Source organism: Rhea pennata, chromosome 13 (genome assembly GCF_028389875.1).
Source record: "Rhea pennata isolate bPtePen1 chromosome 13, bPtePen1.pri, whole genome shotgun sequence".
NCBI classification, from domain to species: Eukaryota; Metazoa; Chordata; class Aves; order Rheiformes; family Rheidae; genus Rhea; species Rhea pennata.
In genome coordinates, this window is record NC_084675.1 from 1447548 (window position 1) to 1465672 (window position 18125).

General features: G+C 49.1%; 1 protein-coding gene across 4 annotated transcripts in view; it reads right to left on the reverse strand.

Annotated features, from left to right (window-relative positions):
* PLEKHG4 (pleckstrin homology and RhoGEF domain containing G4) overlaps positions 1-18125 on the reverse strand; it is a 103528-nt gene that overhangs the window by 12448 nt on the left and 72955 nt on the right. For all 4 annotated transcript variants that reach the window (XM_062586243.1, XM_062586241.1, XM_062586242.1 and 1 more), the window contains one exon: positions 295-1244. In XM_062586243.1, the coding sequence (XP_062442227.1) occupies positions 295-1244 (950 nt within the window). The remainder of the gene's footprint in view (positions 1-294; positions 1245-18125) is intronic.

Below are 18125 nucleotides of genomic sequence, written 5' to 3' on the forward strand. Positions count from 1 at the left end.
TTCCTCTCCTTATGAGAGAACAATGTTGTGTAGGCTGCAGGCAAAGACCCACAGCTCCTGTTCCCCCTGCACTCTCCCAGAGTTAGGTGCCAGGCTGTGTGGGGACATGCCTGTGGGTCTGCTCAGCACTGCACATACATGTGTTGGAAGCTGGAGCTCTACATCTCCATCTGCCCAACTCTGCCCTGAACCTGGCCCCAAAGTGGAACAGCTACTGCAGAGCTCTTCGCGCCTTTGCAGGCTGCCTTCTCTGGCTACTCCAAGAGACTGGCACCAAACACAATGGTCACTTACCTGCCCCAACTCTTGGCTTCCGATGTGGAGACACAGCCCCTCTGCCCCTCTGGCAGGCAGCCCATAGCCCAGCTGTGAGCAGCTTGCTGCCGCAGCGCAAAAGTCCTGTCCACGAGCTCCGTGCTGCTCACTTCCAGTCCCTTAATGAAGACACCAGTGTTGCCATACCTGGCTGGTTCACTCAGTGTCCTCTGGCAGCCTGACCACAGGCTCTCACCGCAGGGAAGGTCAAAACTTTGGGCCTTCCGGAGCATCCTCTTGGGAGGTGGCTTCCTAGAGGCTGGAGTGGAGACACAAGGTGGCTTTACCTCCAGGATTTCTAATATGCTCTCCAGATTTGGCTTTTCCTCGGGCAGCTTTGGAGAGTTGGAGGCCCCACTGCCAAAAGAAACTCTGCTTGAATGTGGACCAGTGCTGAGAGCAGCTTGGCAGACAAATTCTTCTCCAGTGCTGACATCAGCAGGACAGCTCAGGGAGGGTGAGGGAGCTTTCTCTTTAGTCCAGCTTGGAGAGTGGTTGGGCCTGTTATAGCAATGAGGAGCACTGTATGTCCTGTCCCAGTGCGACCCAGGTGTGGCCCCCTCAGAGTGCTGCCGGTGGGACAGGCTGCCTGCCTCACTGCCAGCCTGAGGCTGCTCCCCCTCAATGGGTTTGCGATCTGACAGCAAAGACCTCCTTGTTCTCAAGGCTGCTTCGAGCTTCTTTTCAAAAACCAGCTTTGTCTCTTGGCACTTGGACCATGCAAATTTCCACTGCTTGAGTCCCTTGTCGCTCTTCAGCTCGCAGGCCAGCTCCTTCATCTCCCGGAACCGGGCATCACTGATGTCTGGGTGCTGTCCCTTGTAACTCTCTAGGCATTTTATCACATCTGTACAGTGTTCAGGAGAGATGCAGTCCTCCATACTGATGCAAGCGAGGTGTCGCATCCCTTCCAAGGCCCACTCGTATGCCTGCAGAGAGCAAGAACAAAAGGCAACAGCCAATCAGAGAGACTCAGGGAAGAATAACCTCAGTTTGGTGCCTTAAACACAAGACAGGAGAAAGGATCAGTGTGTGGCCAACACAGGTCCCAGAGCATGAGTGCAGGGTTGGGGCAGGGGCGGGTTGCTATTGTCAATAAGGCTTAACAATTCAGCAGAACAAACAGCTTCTTATGCAGAGGGTTTCAGCTGCACTGGCTGCTCCATCACAGCTCCACCTCCCCATCAGATCCCTCTGATGTTGGGCACTCACACTGGCATATTTGGGCTGGGCATATTTGTCTTCTCTGGGGAGGTGGGCCCAGGAATAGCTGTTGCCAAGAGCAGGAATTTTCACATCTCGGTGTGGCCCCGCTTTGCTGCCTGCAAGTTGCCTTCCTCTTTCACTCAGCCATTCCGACTGCCATCATGCAGGAGGTGGTCGAGGGAGTATAAATAAGCTGCAGCTCTAACTGGGCATGGGACTGTGGCTACCATGCTGTTTCCCCTGGAGCTGGTTGTGTGCAGAGGTCTGGTGCTTGATCAGAGCTGGGCTGTGTGTTTCACCCTGAGTACTCCAACCCGTCCTTGCAGCAAGTAGGAAACAGAAGCACACAAGCCGAGGTGCAGCCTGCATATTTTCTGTGCCTGCCTATGCCCAAGTGGTGTGTTGTGCTCTGTGTACCCACCTGGGAGCCTGGCCCTCCCTGCTACTGCAATAGCTGCTTGTGCTGGTTAGCTGAACATCAGGCTCAGTACCTGCATTTCTAATACTACAGGAACATGGGAAGAAACTCTCACTGGTTAGTTTCGTGGAGCTTCACTCTAAGAGTGCTGAATACACAGGCCTTCCTAATACAGCTCTGCCACATCAGTCAAACAAGAGGGGTGAGACGAAATGCTGTTCGGTTTACTAGAAGCGAGGTAAAAGCGTCTTACTCCCACAGCAACAAATAGGCTACTGAAACACAGCTAAGACCTATCTTCTACCATTGATGAAAAGACAGCACTTGGGTTCATAACATGGCAGAGTAAGCTGACTTTTAATGGGAAGGGCAAACATCTGAATTACTTGTGCTCATAAGCTGCTGTGACATCTCTGGCAAAAACAAGCAGTCCTTGCAAGCCTCCGCCTTGCAAGCAGCCAAGGCATGGGGATAAGGACTACTGCTTTCTCTGCACAGCAGGAAAGATGACAAGGCTTAACTAGGCAGTGAATATGCGATGGTGTGCTGCCCTAAACTGAGGCAGCTGTGATTGAGCTGTCATATACCTGGCCAGGGAACTTCAGTGTTCACCAATGAAAGTAAAATATATTTGTCAAAATCGGATGCATGAGGCAGGGAAAGCCCCTTGGGACAGGTCTGCCTGGCTCCCTCAGTCAACTGGCTAAGACTACCATATGCACAGGTGTACCACAGGTTGCCCTAGACGTAAACAAATGAGAGCATCTCCAGCACTTGACCTACCACGTCTTGCATACCTGCCCTTATGCTTTGCAGAGCAGCAACATCCACACTCGCTGCCAGGAACAATGTGACCAGCCTGAGACTATTCTCTGTGAGAGAACAGCAGACCTGAAATATTTGGCTGAACAGCCTTATTGTGACAGCCTTCACTTGGGAGAATTTCAAGCACTTATTTCCATGCAGAACAGGGCCTTAGATATCAGTAGAAAGCAACATAAGCTTTAAGTAGATGTGCAGCAGTGCTGCATCCCTACCAGCATCGTGAGTCTGCAAACAAATGCTCCCCAGGGCTCACCCTCTGTTGGTGATAGAGGCCCGCAGGTTAGCAAGTGCCTCATTCACATGGGACTCAAGCCCAGCAGAGGGATGGCAACTGTGAGCCAATTCAGAGAGACCTGGGCAGGCTGGAGAGTTGGGTGGAGAGGAACCTCCTGAGGTTCAGAAAGGGCAAGTGCAGAGTCCTACACCTAAGGAGGAATAACTCCATGCACCAGTACAGGCTTGGGGCTGACCTGCTGGAAAGCAGCTCTGCAGAGAACGACCTGGGAGTGCCGGTGGATGACAAGTTGACCATGAGCCACCAATGTGCCCTGGTGGCCAGGAAGACCAATGGTATCCTGGGGTGCATTAGGAAGAGTGTTGCCAGCAGGTCAAGGGAGGTGATCCTGCCCCTCTCCTCAGCCCTGGTGAGGCCTCATCTCAAGTACTGTGTCCAGTTCTGGGCTCCCCAGGACAAGAGAGATATGGAACTACTGGAGAGAGTCCAGTATAGGGCTGCGAGGATGATTAGAGGGCTGGAGCATGAGGAACGGCTGCAAGAGCTGGGCCTCTTTAGCCTGGAGGAGAGAAGACTGAGGGGAGATCTTGTCAATGTGTATAAGTACCTGAAGGGAGGGTGTCAAGGGGATGGGGACAAACTCTTTTCAGTTGTCCCATGTGACAGGACAAGAGGCAATGGGCAAAAACTGAACCACAGGAAGTTCTGCCTGAAGGTGAGGAGGAATTTCTTCACTGTGAGAGTGACAGAGCACTGGAACAGGTTGCCCAGAGAGGTTGTGGAGTCTCCTTCTCTGGAGATATTCAAGTCTCACCTGGGTGCAACCCTGTCAAACGTGCTCTAGGTAACCCTGCTGAGCAGTGGGGTTGGACTAGATGATCTCCAGAGGTTCCTTCCAACCTTACTTATTCTGTGAAGTGCTGCTGTTCAGAGAAGAGCTGAATGCCAGTACACAGGGGTTGGTCTGTAGGCCGAGTGGAGTTACTCCAGAGGCAGATGCCAAGGCCATAGGAGCTTCCAGAGTCGTTAACCACTGCTCTCTCGCACTGCAGTTAAGTGGTGCACACACACACAGCCTCATTGCTCATGCAGAGCAAGGAGCTGCTTCAGAGGCAGCAGCAGCTGCTCTGAGAAAAAGCTTCTCAAATGGCCCCATGCAACCACAGCACTGGACGATGTGGGGGGAGCAGCAGCCCCTGCTGCTCCCATCATCCTGCCTCACACAGCAACTGGTCTCTAGTCTGCTTCTCTCTTGATCCAGGCTTTATGCTTTAAAAGGGATCACTATTTGAGGTGGGGGGAAGTAACAGCAGGCAGAGGACACGCTAGACCCTAGTGAGAACCCTCATTTATCTGTGCTTTGGAGGGTCTTTTATTCCCTGGAGACTGGAGTACATTAAGGCAAGGTGAAACATCAAGGGCAGCGGAGCCCAGCAAAGCTCCACTGCAGTGACAGATGGCTTTTTTTTTTTTTTTTTTTTTTTTTTTGAGATACTCCCTCCAGCTGTAGGCAGACCAAAACAGGCTCCTTCCAGCCCTGCCTGGAGCAGGGGCCAGCTGTCAGTGCAGACTACGGACAGGTCTTGCCTCTCTGTCTGTGGAGGTTGATGGGTGGTCCCCACGGAAGGCCACAGGCAGCCTCCTTTTCCTCCACTGAAGGGAAAAGTGAAGCTCTAAACACCCAAGGTGATCTGAAAAGGGTGCTGAGGGTACACACCTCATAAGAGAGGCATAGTCAGCAGTCCAGTCTGGCTCTGCCAGCCAGCCAACAAAGGCCTTCTCTGAGGCTGGGGGACCCATGCTTCCCTGCGCAAATGTGAGCGAGGGAAAAGAGGCCTCCTTTTTTCCTACGATATCCCTTAAATCTGCCTACGGCCACGGTGAGGAAGAACTAGGACTGAAAACCACACACGGAGTAGCCCCAGCACCTCTCAGCTGGTATCTGTTCGTTCTGAGCAAGGACTCCAAGGCAGCACAGAAATTACTCAAAACCTCCACATATCTCTTCCATTCCCAGGACCTGCCACAGGGCAGCGAATAGCTCAGTTTTGTTCCCGCACAACAGCAGCAGCCTTCCACATGCCGCAGCTTGCTTGGCAACACGCTAAGTGGCCACCAAGGCTTTTTCCAGTCATGTAATCTTTGTTTGCCCTTTTTAGTGTTCAAAGCAGCAGCCCTCTGCAAGGTCCAAGCATGCTGTGGCACCCACAAGGGAACATCCTCATACGGCGTAGCTGTAGTCCCAGCCCTGGCAAGCTTACAAACCATGTAGCTGGCCCAGTCAAGCCAAGATGTAGCCCTCAAGTCATGGGACATTCAGGCAGCAGGCAAGTCTACAGCTCCTCTGGTAAGTCAGAGTAGCTGCTCGTATGTAAAAGGAGGCATCTGTGTTCAGGGAAGCTGAATCTTCCCGACAGCATCTGGGGCTAGGCAGGAAGGAGCCTGTACCTTGACTTTTGATCTTTATTCTACAGGCAAGTCATTACTGAAACTCTAAATTACAGGATTAAAGACAAATGTGTTCCTGCATACATAGGGCTGACCTATCCTGCAGAGGTATGAGGAATCACCAACAGGTTGGTCCTACCAAGCTGCCTGAGGGAGCTGGGCCTCTCAGCGACCTGCTGTGCCATAAGGAAGAGCCAGAGACATCCCTGCATCCAGGCACAGCCCTCAGCCCGTCACCCTGGGGTTTGTCACCACTCATTTAATCACAGGCAAGCCTTGTAGTGCTTTGAGGACACAAGCTCCTGGAGTCTGTTGTCTTTGGCACCAGTGAAGTGCCGTCTGCAAACGCAGGCTGAAAGAAGTTGCTTAGCCCTGGCTCAGGGCATATTGCCAGCATAGCAAAAAAAGTGTTCCAGGGGGACCTAGGTCCTCAGCTAAGGCATTGTTCAGATATCACACCTCCCCAATCAAATATATCACATAAAACCACCAGATTCTTCTTGAACTCAAGGTTCAGCAATCTCTAAGACATCTTCCAGGCAGCTGAGGCATGAGACAAACAGCCTGCATCTGCAGCCATATGCCAGAAGGGGCCATTGCAAGGGGGCCTGCCTTCATCCAAGCCTTCTCTTTCATCTCTTGCCTGTGGGAAGATCATTATCATAATATAATTTTTCTTATCAAGTAGGAAACTAGGTGTCTGGCTAGGCAGAGGGAGGCAGAGTAAGCAGATCACAAACCCTCTGACTTACTGCAGATAAAAAGTGCACCTCGGGAGATGAGTAACTCTGCCCCTACAAGGTGTGCTTCTCCTGAATTTGAAGCAACTGCATACAGGAGCTGATAATGGGATGGGGAAAAGCCTGGCTGATGAGAGCAATGACACAGACAGGAATCCACGGATAGCTTTGGGTACAGTAACTGAAGCACAGCAACAAGACAGGCTAAGTGGCCCAGCCTTCTGAGATCATATCTTGGTCCTGTAAACTGCCAGTCCCATGCCTTCTACAACACCTTCACACAAAAAGAGGGAAGAAGTGCAACAGCCAGGAACATTGCTAATAAGAGCAGAAAAAAAAAACATGATCTCACGGGCCTTGAACCTGTATGCAAAGTATTCTCCACTCTCTGCTATATTGGTGATATACAACTAGTTAGAAGTCTTTGTGGTAGGAGATGACTGAACAGCATCCCACACAACAGGACCTCCTCCACTATGCGCTTCTCACCATCACTACATGCAGATTAAATGCTATTAACTTCAGCTATGAGTTTGGACAGCAAGATCAAGTTGGCTTCTGGCAGAGAAGTGTAACTGCCGCAGCCAAAACAGGTCAATGCAGCACAAGTACTGGTGCAAATTAAGCCAAGCACTTCCTAAGTTATATACGGTGCCACACTGGCACTGATTCCCACTAGCTTTCCTGCTGCACTCGCAGCCCGGGATCTTGGCGCAGAACGCTGCAGTGCCGAGACCCTGCTTGCAGAGCTCATAATGCGAGTGTCACCAGTGACACAGCATGTACGAGAGCACAAGTCCAAAGCAAACACTGCTCTCTTGTGCACAAATGCTTGCTCCTAGGCATGCAAGCTCCTCTTGTTACAGATGCTCATTTGGGCTTATTTCCTCTGAAATCCAGTGTTGCTTTAGGCCGATTTTTGTCCCTTGCTTGTATCACCAATGTGTCCTCTGTCACAGGCTGCTGCACTCGCAGCATAACCAGAGAGCTGAGCCTGCCTTACGCACTGATGCTTTGGAATAACCACAATTAAGAAGCAATTTTGTTTTGAAATGTATTAAAAGCAAAATTATCCAGGCTAAAACCTTACTGTCACAATACAGCCAGTCTGCAAACAGTGCCTCCTTCGCAGCTAACTCAGAGACCAAGCTGTTACATTAGGAAGCGCTCGGCTTGCCGTTTGCTTTGCATTTTCCTCATTCTCCCACCCAGCAATATTAATGACCCCCCATCAAGAAAAAGAGGGGAGATTTCAGGACTTGCAGGCAATCCATTTGATTAATTGGTTAAAAATGCACCTCATCCTACCTTCACATTTATATAGAGGGGGTCCATATCTTGGCTAAGTTCAGCCCTTTGCCGCAGGTTGCCATCCTCTACAGACAGAATGAGGCAGGGCCACCTCTTCAGAGAACCATCCCAGCTCCAGCTATTCACAACCAAATGCTGCTAGCCTAAATACCAGATTGAGCAACCCTGGTAACCGGAGACAAGGCAGTGGGGGAAGGGGTCAGGCCTCACACTAGAACTACTGAAGTGTGCAAAGAACACCCCGACTGGGTGCAGGCCAGACTCCCTTTCTTCTACAGTGCAAAGACAGGGAATGAAAACATCCCACTCAACCCCAGATTTGAGTAAAATTCAAAACAAGCTGCAAGTCGACACACAAGAGCTTCGGAGAAAGCAGAGCAATCTCTCCTAGGCATCGCACTACTTCTTCCACTTTTCTAAAAGCAGAAGCCCCTGCTAACTTCTAGTAGGATTTGTGACTCGACAAGCAGGCAGCTGCAGACTTAGACATACAAGAAACCTTGTAATTTCAGAGCACAAATATTTCATGAAAGCCACTGGTTACAAATAATCTCCTCTCTACACAGAGGTTCACTGTTACTCTGCTCCCCACCCTGTCAGCATTCAATTTTCCCAAACTGCATTTGAAGTCCTGTCTGGAATCCATTAGCAGTAGAAACCAAACTAATCAAAACCGTGTCCTACATGGGATGTAGCTGGTAAAAGTCCAGCTATAAACACCAAGAGAAGAGAGAGAGCAACTCGCGCTCTTGAAACAAAAAGCTGAACAATTTTTGAGTCACTGCGTAGCTCTCGCTGCCACCCCTCGTCCGTCCATGTGAGGAAGGACCATTAAAATCAACAGTTTGTCTAAAATTAGCTGCTAAGAAAATCAAATTCTTCAAATCCTGTATTTGTATTACTGCCCTGTAACCTGGTTAAAGCAACAGGCTTGGAAATGCAGTTGCAGCAGCATTTGGGGTAGATGTGAACAGAGTTCAAAAATCCCTTCATTTCCCCTTTGGGCAGCTGGGCTTGATGTGTCCAGGAGAATCCAACTACAGGAGAATGTGACCAGATAGAAAGGGATTGCACACAATTTCTGCTCTCTCAGTGGCAACCAGAGGACCCAATGGGCAACTTTGGCTCATTGCACTGGAGCTGGCACGTCCCTTCTTTTTTAACTCGTGTAACTCCCCAGCAATACCTAGGGCAGCTCCACTAAGAACAAGCTCAGTAAGCTCATGAATCACAACATGTCTCAATAATCCTTATTCCATTACAATTCAGAGCATCCCCAGAGTTAAGCTGCAGCACAATTAAACTATGCCAGCTCAATTAAACCTGTTTTGTTAAACCAAGTAAAATTGTATGTTTGCATGAAAATGTATGTATTATACACATACACACATATAAAAATAAAGACTCTCTGGAAAGCTGGACAGTAAGTGTCTGAGATTTGCCCCTCCAACAGCTTGCAGTGCTCAGTGGCTAGGGAGTGCAGCAGTTACTCCTGTGCAGTGTTTTCTCAGTTTTTCCTTCTTACTTCACACTCATGACATTATGTCCTGGTCAGAGTGTGGGGATTAACTCTCCGTGCTGATTTTTCTCCTTCTTTTTCCTCCCAACAGGGGGATTTTAACATTTAGGAACTCCTGAACCCACAGGACTGAAGGCCAAGTTTGGTCCCATTAAAATCAGGAACTTCAGCATTTGTATTTGCTGCGAAACCACCTCTCCACCTTTGAAGCAATACCTATTTCTTCCTCAGCTCTGTGCTCTCATGGCAAAGCTCTCCTGCCAGTGAAATTCTGTGCACAATGCCTTCCTACAAGGATAAGCGCAGCCGCTATTTCACAGCCTTAGTGAATTCTACCACCTCTCTTTTCTGGTATTTCAGCAGTTACAAACCTAGCCACTGATGGCAGCAAATGCTATTAAGAGGCCTGATTCCAAGAGGAAAGTGGTGCTGAACGCTGCGCTGTAAAAACAGCAGTGCAAAACCAGCAGGTATGGAGCCTGGCAGCATGCCCCCACCTGATATCCGCCTCTCCTTCCCCAGTGCACCAGCCCACATTCACCCTTGGAGACTGCCATCAGGACAGCTGATGTTATTGATGCAGGAAGGTGTAAATACGACAGCACATGATATATAACAGCTACAGAAATCCTGGTTAATAAACCAGCCGCTACTCTAAGTGGCCAGGAGCTTATCAGGCCTGCTAGATGCTTTGGGCATTGGCTCTACTATTACAGGCAGGAGACAGAGTATTCACCAGCCCCGAGCTGAAGCAGCAAAGCAACCTTGCAAAGCACACAGTTTTGCCTGATGAAACCTGCTTTGGCAGCCACTCTCCCCTCCCTGGCCACTGCTACTACCTTGTGTCTAGGGGTTGGCTGCCCTTTTAGGCTACCACCTACACTAGAGTCATGAAATCATCTAAGAAGATCGACTTGAAAAGAAAGTGACACATTCTGAGTATTTACTGCTAGCTGAGAAATCAGAAAGCATGACAGAGTGCGTGTATTTGTATGACTGCTGTCTGGAGGAAGAGAAGGGGGAAGAGGGCAGCATGTTTTCAGGCTTCTTAGTGAAGGGCAGAATTCCCTTCTTCCATGAAAGCCACCAGCCTCAGATTCCAAACTGAGCCACTGCAAGTTCTGTAATAAAGACATCAAAGCTGGCAAATTGCACAACAGCAACAAATCCCTCCCTCCATTCGGAGGCTAATGTCACCTGCAGAGGTTTGCATGTTTTGCCTTTACATCTGTCCCAACAACCACACCATTACGCTGCACAAATGGCCCAGTGTAACCACAGGTCACAGTGAGGATAGACTGGACTGTTGCAGGTGTCTCCCCACTCTGACATACGCCATCTTCCATTCTCAGCTTGGGATTGTGACATTGTGACACCTTCAACACACCCTTGGGCCTGGATGGAGGAGCACTGATGCTTCCTCTCTAGCCTCCAATTTACATCTCTCGCCTGTGACAAGTTAAGCCAAAATCTGCTTTGCTTTATTATTCAGTGATGTGCCAGGATCTATCTAAGCTGCATGAGGGAAGGGCAACCTGTCCAAGTAGTCCTCTCCCAGCCTCACCAGCAGTCTGTAGTGTTCCTGGGGACCACAGCACACAGTGTATCAACTAGTGCATTAATTTCTCAGGGTACTCCTCCTTTCCCTTCAGCTAAATAAGAAGGGCTCTTTCCCCTCTCTGCATGGGTGCTTTTGCCTTGAGAGATGCAAAGCTGAAAACAAACCCAGGTACCCAGGGGGTCTGTCGAGCCTCCTGTCTTTGGAGTTGCAGATAAGCCTAGAAATAAGCCCCTAGTTTAAGAGCACGCTAAGGCTCACAGAATCTCAGCCCCCCTGGGGCAGCCAGAGGAGCCCAAGCAGAGGCAGTGGTGGCAGGGCTGTCCATATGTCGAGGGCTTTGATATGCAGATGGCAGCCATTGTGAGTTACTACAGCCCCATCTGTAAGCAGAGAGGAGCACCCCGTCCACACTGCCCAAACAGACCTGTTTAACTCCTGTGACTAAAGGGGATTCCACTTTCCAGGAGGGATCCACTCATAGAGAGATGCCAGCACAAGAACATGAGCATTTGGCAGTTTTGCCACCCTGCCCAGTGCTTGACCAGAGATCTCGGTGAAGAAAGCATCCAAAGACAACATTTTGCTCTCGTGCTCAAGACTCCAAGATCAGCTAAGGAAAGGCTGCTGCTAGCATCAGATCTTGCACCTCAAGGGCAATGTATTCTCCTTGCAGCTCAGCTGCAACCTGAGCTGGGAAATCCCAACACCTGCCAGGAGGAAATGCTGCTTCCCTGCTGGTAGGGACCAACTAAGAGAGCTGTGGTTTTGCAGCAGATTAGATTCCCCCTGACTCAAAGAAAGGGAGTCCTAGACTTTCATAGAATCAGAGGATGGTTAAGGCTGGAAGAGACCTCTGGAGATCTAGTCCAACCCCCCCATTCAAACAGGGTCACCTGGAGCATGTTAGACAGGATTGCATCCAGGTGGGTTTTCAGTATCTCCAGAGGAGGAGACTCCACAACCTCTCTGAGCAACCTGTTCCAAGGTAACTTTCAGATAACTGTCGATCTACACTCTCAGACCGTCTAGGACACTAGATGGTGATTAAGGGAAAGCAGATGCTTTCAACAGATGAAACATTACCTCCCTGCATACACAGCAGCAGGAGAACATATTGGCACTCCTGGGATCACAGAGAGCATTTACGGATAAGCAGCCTAAATCACAGAAGGTGCTACGCGTGGACCTAGTATCATGTTCCCCAGCCTTTTCTATCTGCTATAGCCCTCCAGCAAGGGGAAAGACTCAGTCAGGACAGTAAGAGAGAGATGGAACAAGGACCCCAGGCAGACAGATCAAGGCTTTGCTCTCCTGCACGTGCCACAAATACATCACACAGGCCTCATGCTGCACCAGAGGAGAGCCTGAGATGCTGTGGCATGTGCTCAAAAGCATCTGAACCCAAGAACCCATCATCTTCAACTGTGAATTTTGCTTGGATTTAGTACATGAACATCCCTAATTAATACACTGTTGCATACAGCACTGAGGGACAAACTTCAGCACCAGCCTCACACTTACATTTTGCAACCAGAAATGTGCCTCAGATTAGCTAACATTAGATGTCAGCTGGAGCTAACATTCGGCATTCTCCTATGGTAGCAGAGTTTGCTGTGAGACAGACACCACTGTGATGCCAATTTGACAGTAAAATTGATGATTAAACACAAGAAAAAATAGCCTGGAAGCCAGTAAATCTAGTAGTGTATTTTTGAAGAATTCGCTCATAAAACAGAAGAGTTTCCAAATTACTCATTTTGAAAGACAGCATTATTTGGGGGAGCTATAGCAGGTTGAATTTATATGGTCAGGACTACTTGTTTGTGTAAGAGGCCTTATTTCAAACTCCAAAGCAAAGCAGACAAATCTTCTGATAGATGAATACCTTCTGTTGGGTAAACAAACATTAGAGGCTTGTACGAAGACTTCTCTAGCAAAAACATAGTGGGAAAGAGAAAGAAGAGATTTCATGCATTAACCTTGCATGAACTCTGAAAGTTTCACGAACAGTTTTTTAGCCTCCCGGCTCATTCCCCAGACCACGTAAGACATGAAAATGGACACCCCAGAAACGAGAGAGCAAATCAGACTAGCTGTCTGTGCAGTGTCATGATTTTAAGAGCTTTACTGAGTGATCTTAAGAGAAAGAGAGCAAAAGAGCGAGAGCACACCAGAGCACACGAGCAAGAGAGTGAAAGAGAGAGAGAGCAAAAGAGAGCGAGAGGGAGGGAGGGAAACTCCTGAAGACTTTATCAGAAGCCATCGTACAAACCTTGTTTCCTCTGACGTGCTGGAAGCAGAGCCCTGTTCTGATGTGCACAGGACTGTTAGGAAGATACAAGCCGAGAGGGCTGGTCACCTGCATGTCTACTCGTAAAAAGCACCCTGCAGTAATGATATATACTTATCAAATGTTTCTTTTGACATTTTTGTGCTAAGTTCTACCCTACCATTCTCCTCCAAACACATTCACAGAGAGAATCAAAATGCCCCTTCCTATAAAATTATCTCTCAGACTGTGCCAAACAGTCCATGATAGAAAGATGTTGCATCAGAAAAATCACACTTTTAGTTCAATTCCAGCTGCTAGGATCCTTTCCAGTTTCCCACAGACAAGCATTCATAGCCTTTCTTTTCTCATCAATGAATAAACAAAAAGGAACATGGGTTTGGAAAGATTCCCTCAAAGACACGGTGTGGGACATCATCTTTGGGACATCATCAGAATCCAAGCACAGCAGAAAAGCAGAAGTCTCAGCAAGTAGCTGCCCTGAACCTTTTAGGGAGAACTGAGAGGTAACAATTTCTGCAGAAGTCCAGCTAATTTATCATGCCCTGGATTTCAGTTGTCTCATCTAGAGATTAGATCCATCTCTTGAAATTGGAAACATTGTTCCATCACATCTCAATCACCCACAGAACAGGGAAGCCTAGCAAACCTTGTGGCAGTCTAGGAGAGCAGTTATCTCCTTTAGCATTTGCAACCTTTAACAGGAATGCAGGAAGAAAGGTACCACCTGCCCTGCATCTGCATCCAGGCAGCTTGAAGACATGCAGTTCCAACAACAAATTTGAGTTGCGATTAAGCTATACCACTGTAATGATCAGGCAATATCCTCAGATGAAGAGAAATAGAGCGAGGCACTGTATCGCAGCCAGTGCAACCCTGGGATTCAGACAGACTGCGCAAAGACACGCACAGCCCCCAGGGCTCTGTCTGAGCATACAAAGGACACACACAAAGCACTCTGATTCATGCTGGATGCATATACATGCACACAAACAACCGAGTGAAAAGCCTTCTCTACATTGTTTCCAAACAATCTCAATACAGCTAACACGTCAGCCGGGCCACTGAACACTCAGTACTTACAAGAGCGTTTTCTGTGCCTGGCTGCTGCTGGAATCAAGACACGGTGTATTCGACTCGAAAGGAGGGTGCGGACAGATTTGCAGAGGGGCGCTCCTGGGTGTGGGGTCTGAGTTGATGTGAGGAAGGGCCCCAGTCCCTGTTTGGGCCCCAGATGCAGCAATGCTTGCTCACCGGATGGAGCGCCCAGTTGCTGGCATTCCTACGGCAGCAAGGACAGTGGGGAGGGATGAGGAGGTGCTGCCATAATCAAATGCAGGCCAGCTGGCCCTCCCCTAGCAAGGGCAGGCACCTCCTTCACTTGCCAAAGGCTTTGTTTTCTAAGTCACAAAGAACAAAGTGGTGTAAAGATGAGAGTGAGAGGAAGAAAACCCACTGCCGGCACAGAGTCACATGTGAGCATGCGTAATCCACTCTGCGAGAGATGCCAACATGGACAGAGAGGTTTGGGCAATACTCTGCTTGTGTTATGCATGGTGCAGAAGCAGATCTCTCTGTGCACCAGGAAGAACTTGAGGATGGCTGGAGATCCCTACTCAGTCAGCATGGGCTGATGGCCAGGGCTTCTTTGACAGAAGAGATCCAAGGGTGGCAGCCAGAGAACACCACTGAAGAATGAGTTGACACAGCAGAGCTCAAAGAAATCTTTCTCACTCAGGGCTCACCCCAACAATTCTGAGCACTGGGCTTCTGAATGGCTTCCTTTGGAAAGCAAATGCCAGGCAAGGTCTCCAGATGACTCAGGCTCCCAGGCTCCTATCAGGGCAATACCCATGCTTTCAGTGAGTACTGAAAGAGACAGCATCTTGCACAACATCCTGACAAGCAGGAAAAAGCCTTTGGTGCTAGGACTGTCTCAGACCCTCCTGTGATGACCCAGGCACTTTAGCCTTACGGTGGGTCCCACAGCAAGTCATGGTGCCAAGGCATGCAATGCTGAGCTGACATGAGGGCTCTGTCCTTTCCGACTGGGTTAGTGCTTTCTTCCAACAGGATGACTTTTCACTGGCAAGTATCACACGTCTCCACCACCAACTTTCTGCAGGACTGGGTGTCATCCCAGGGCTGGCACAGGCTGTACTGCATGCTCTGGCTCATTAGACATGCATTAGACAGCACTATGGCTCATTAGATTTGCACACTGCAAGACATGTAGCTGCAGACCTGACAGGGGTATCAGGGCACACTGCTCTCATACAGCAATTGCAAGCCTATGGTTACAGGCAGATAGATTACTGGGCACTTTGCTTCTGCTAAGGACAAGATCATGCAGAGACCAGGGAATGTAAGTAAAACCAGGGAAAGAATTTCACCCATTGGAAGATTGAGAGGAAAAAAATGTTAAGGGCTAATGAGGGAATCATGAAGAGGAAGACGTCCTCTAGCTCCTGCTGGTTAATGAGACTGCTGTTTTACTGTGAAGCTAGGATAGGCAGTGAGAGTAAAAGGGTACTGGGAGCAGCCTTTGAAGACCCCCAACAGCAAAGCAGACACCAGTGCTTTTAGTAATAACATATACCCTTGCTTGCTTAGCCTCTCACTTCTCCCTCAAAGTGCAGTATAGAGCCAGGTCCCATCACAGCCCTGAAACTGAGTAAACAAGGAACAGAGGCCAAGACCAGGCTTGAAGCCATAGAGAGATGACAGGGCCCTGAGACGCTGAGTCTGTGGTACTGAAAAATAATCCTCCCTCCCTGCAGCTGAGGCAAGGCAGCTCCCTTTACTGCTCCTCCTGCTTCAGCCCAGCCAATGTGCAGTCCTTGTCAGGCACCAAGAACTCTTGCCGCAAAGGAAGCATGGACAAATGGAAATATCCAGCTTGGCACTGGTCATGGCTATGGGAAAGGAGGGAGGGAAATCCACCAGTCCATATGCAAGTTCTGTGCAGTCTGGCCCTGCTCAGTAAGCCTCATCACAGGAAGCTCTGACAGGCTTTAGGAACCGCCAAGCAGTGAAAGACATAGTACAGAGTCCTGATGAGCCATACACAGCAATGCCATCCTGTTCCATGGCCTTTTCAGCAGCCATATTCAGCACCCTACAAATCATTATCCTTCTACAGACAGAAGAAGGACAACAGAATGCAACCTCCCATTCCTAGCAGGCAGCAAGGTATGTGTGGGATGAATACCACGATCCGTGTGGTAGGTGCTCTACTCCCATGACACATGCTGAGATGTTTGGAAGGATTTGAGCTTGCCAACTCATTATCACAGTGTGCACTGTTTATGTATTCTCAGGCTTCTTCCTCCAATCCTGAGGTCTGGCATGCTGCAGGTTCTTTACAAGAAAAATCAAGGACACTGCTGAGTTCAGATTGCTGCTGCTGATCCCCTCATATATTACGGAAGGGAGAAAGGCAAGCACTAACAAGATCACTTTAGTAAGTTGAGAGCAGTTCAGCATCAGAAGAAAGTGGAATCAGTTTAGATAAAACCTGTTTTCCTCGCACCTCCCGGACCACACTACTAACTTTCTTTCAGAACATTCTGGAGATCAGTATCAAAATAATTGGCACTGGAAGAACTTTCATGCTATGCAGTAATTTCTGCACTCATGCTATAGTTACAGGATGTATCCTCTTCATACTCCTAGTTTCAGTTGGCCACTGGTTAATAATACTCATAGGTTGTATTTACGACGCTAACATTGTTTATAGTTCTACTGAAACCAGTGAGATCAGACTTCTCCCTCACCAAGAGAAGGTATCGACACCAAAGCGGTGTGCAGACACACTGTGCCCCTATCATTCAGTTTTCATTGGAGCTGTGCAGCATGAAAGATAGAACCTAAAGAGATACTGCAAGGGTAAGTATCTCTGCAAGGGCCCTGCACCTAGGGAAAAATAACCCTAGGCACCAGTACAGGCTGGGGGCTGACCTGCTGGAAAGCAGTTCTGCAGAGAACGATCTGGGAGTGCCGGTGGATGACAAGTTGACCATGAGCCAGCAATGTGCCCTGGTGGCCAGGAAGGCCAATGGTCTCCTGGGGTGCTTTAGGAAGAGTGTTGCCAGCAGGTCAAGGGAGGTGATCCTGCCCCTCTACTCAGCCCTGGTGAGGCCTCATCTCGAGCACTGTGTCCAGTTCTGGGCTCCCCAGGACAACAGAGACATGGAGCTACTGGAGAGAGTCCAGCACAGGGCTACGAAGATGATCAGAGGGCTGGAGCACCTGCCCTCTGAGGAACGGCTGCAAGACCTGGGCCTCTTCAGCCTGGGGAAGAGAAGACTGAAGGGGGGATCTTGTCAATGTGTATAAGTACCTGAAGGGAGGGTGTCAAGGGGATGGGGACAAACTCTTTTCAGCTGTCCCATGTGACAGGACAAGAGGCAATGGGCAAAAACTGAACCACAGGAAGTTCTGCCTGAAGGTGAGGAGGAATTTCTTCACTGAGAGTGACAAAGCAGTGGAACAGGTTGCCCAGAGAGGTTGTGGAGTCTCCTTCTCTGGAGATATTCAAAGCCTGCCTGGATGCAACCCTGTCTAACATGCTCTAGGTGACCACGCTTGAGCTGTGGGGTTGGACTAGATGATCTCCAGAGGTTCCTTCCAACCTTATGATTCTGTGATTCTGTGCTGCCAAGGACTCCATTCCCTGATTACCAGCCACCAAAAAAGAAGCTAAATGAGTGGTGCTATCAAATCCTAATGAAAGAAAATGGGAAAGCTTTGGAGTCTGTGTAAGAGTTGTGCCCCTGAGAATGGCCCAGGCTTTGAAGCTGTAGGAGAACACCCATTGCTGCTGGGATGTCTGACTGTTGCCAAGCTAAGAGTTCTGCAAGACCACAATGCAGTTTTCACGCCTCAACAGAGGACAGAGCAGCCATCAGTTTCTACAGTCTATGCCTATGCTCCAGATTTCTCCCACTTTGCTAGGTAGGTTCATACAGAACTGATGCTGGGCTTAATCAGAGATTTCCAAAAATTCTGCATAAGGCCTGGTACCTTCCTATGCCTCAGATTATCAGAAGGAATATGGAAAAAGAAATACTTGCCAGGATCCTTATCAGGACCACTATGATGGCAACAGGTGTTCAGGGACCAAAGCAGCCACCAAATGCCTGTGTTGCTGCCATTCTCCCACATCACCGACATAGTACTTTGCTCTCCACAGGAAGAAAATGGCACATTCCTGCAGCAAGAAGGTCCCTGAACCGCAGAGGAAACAGAAGAGACG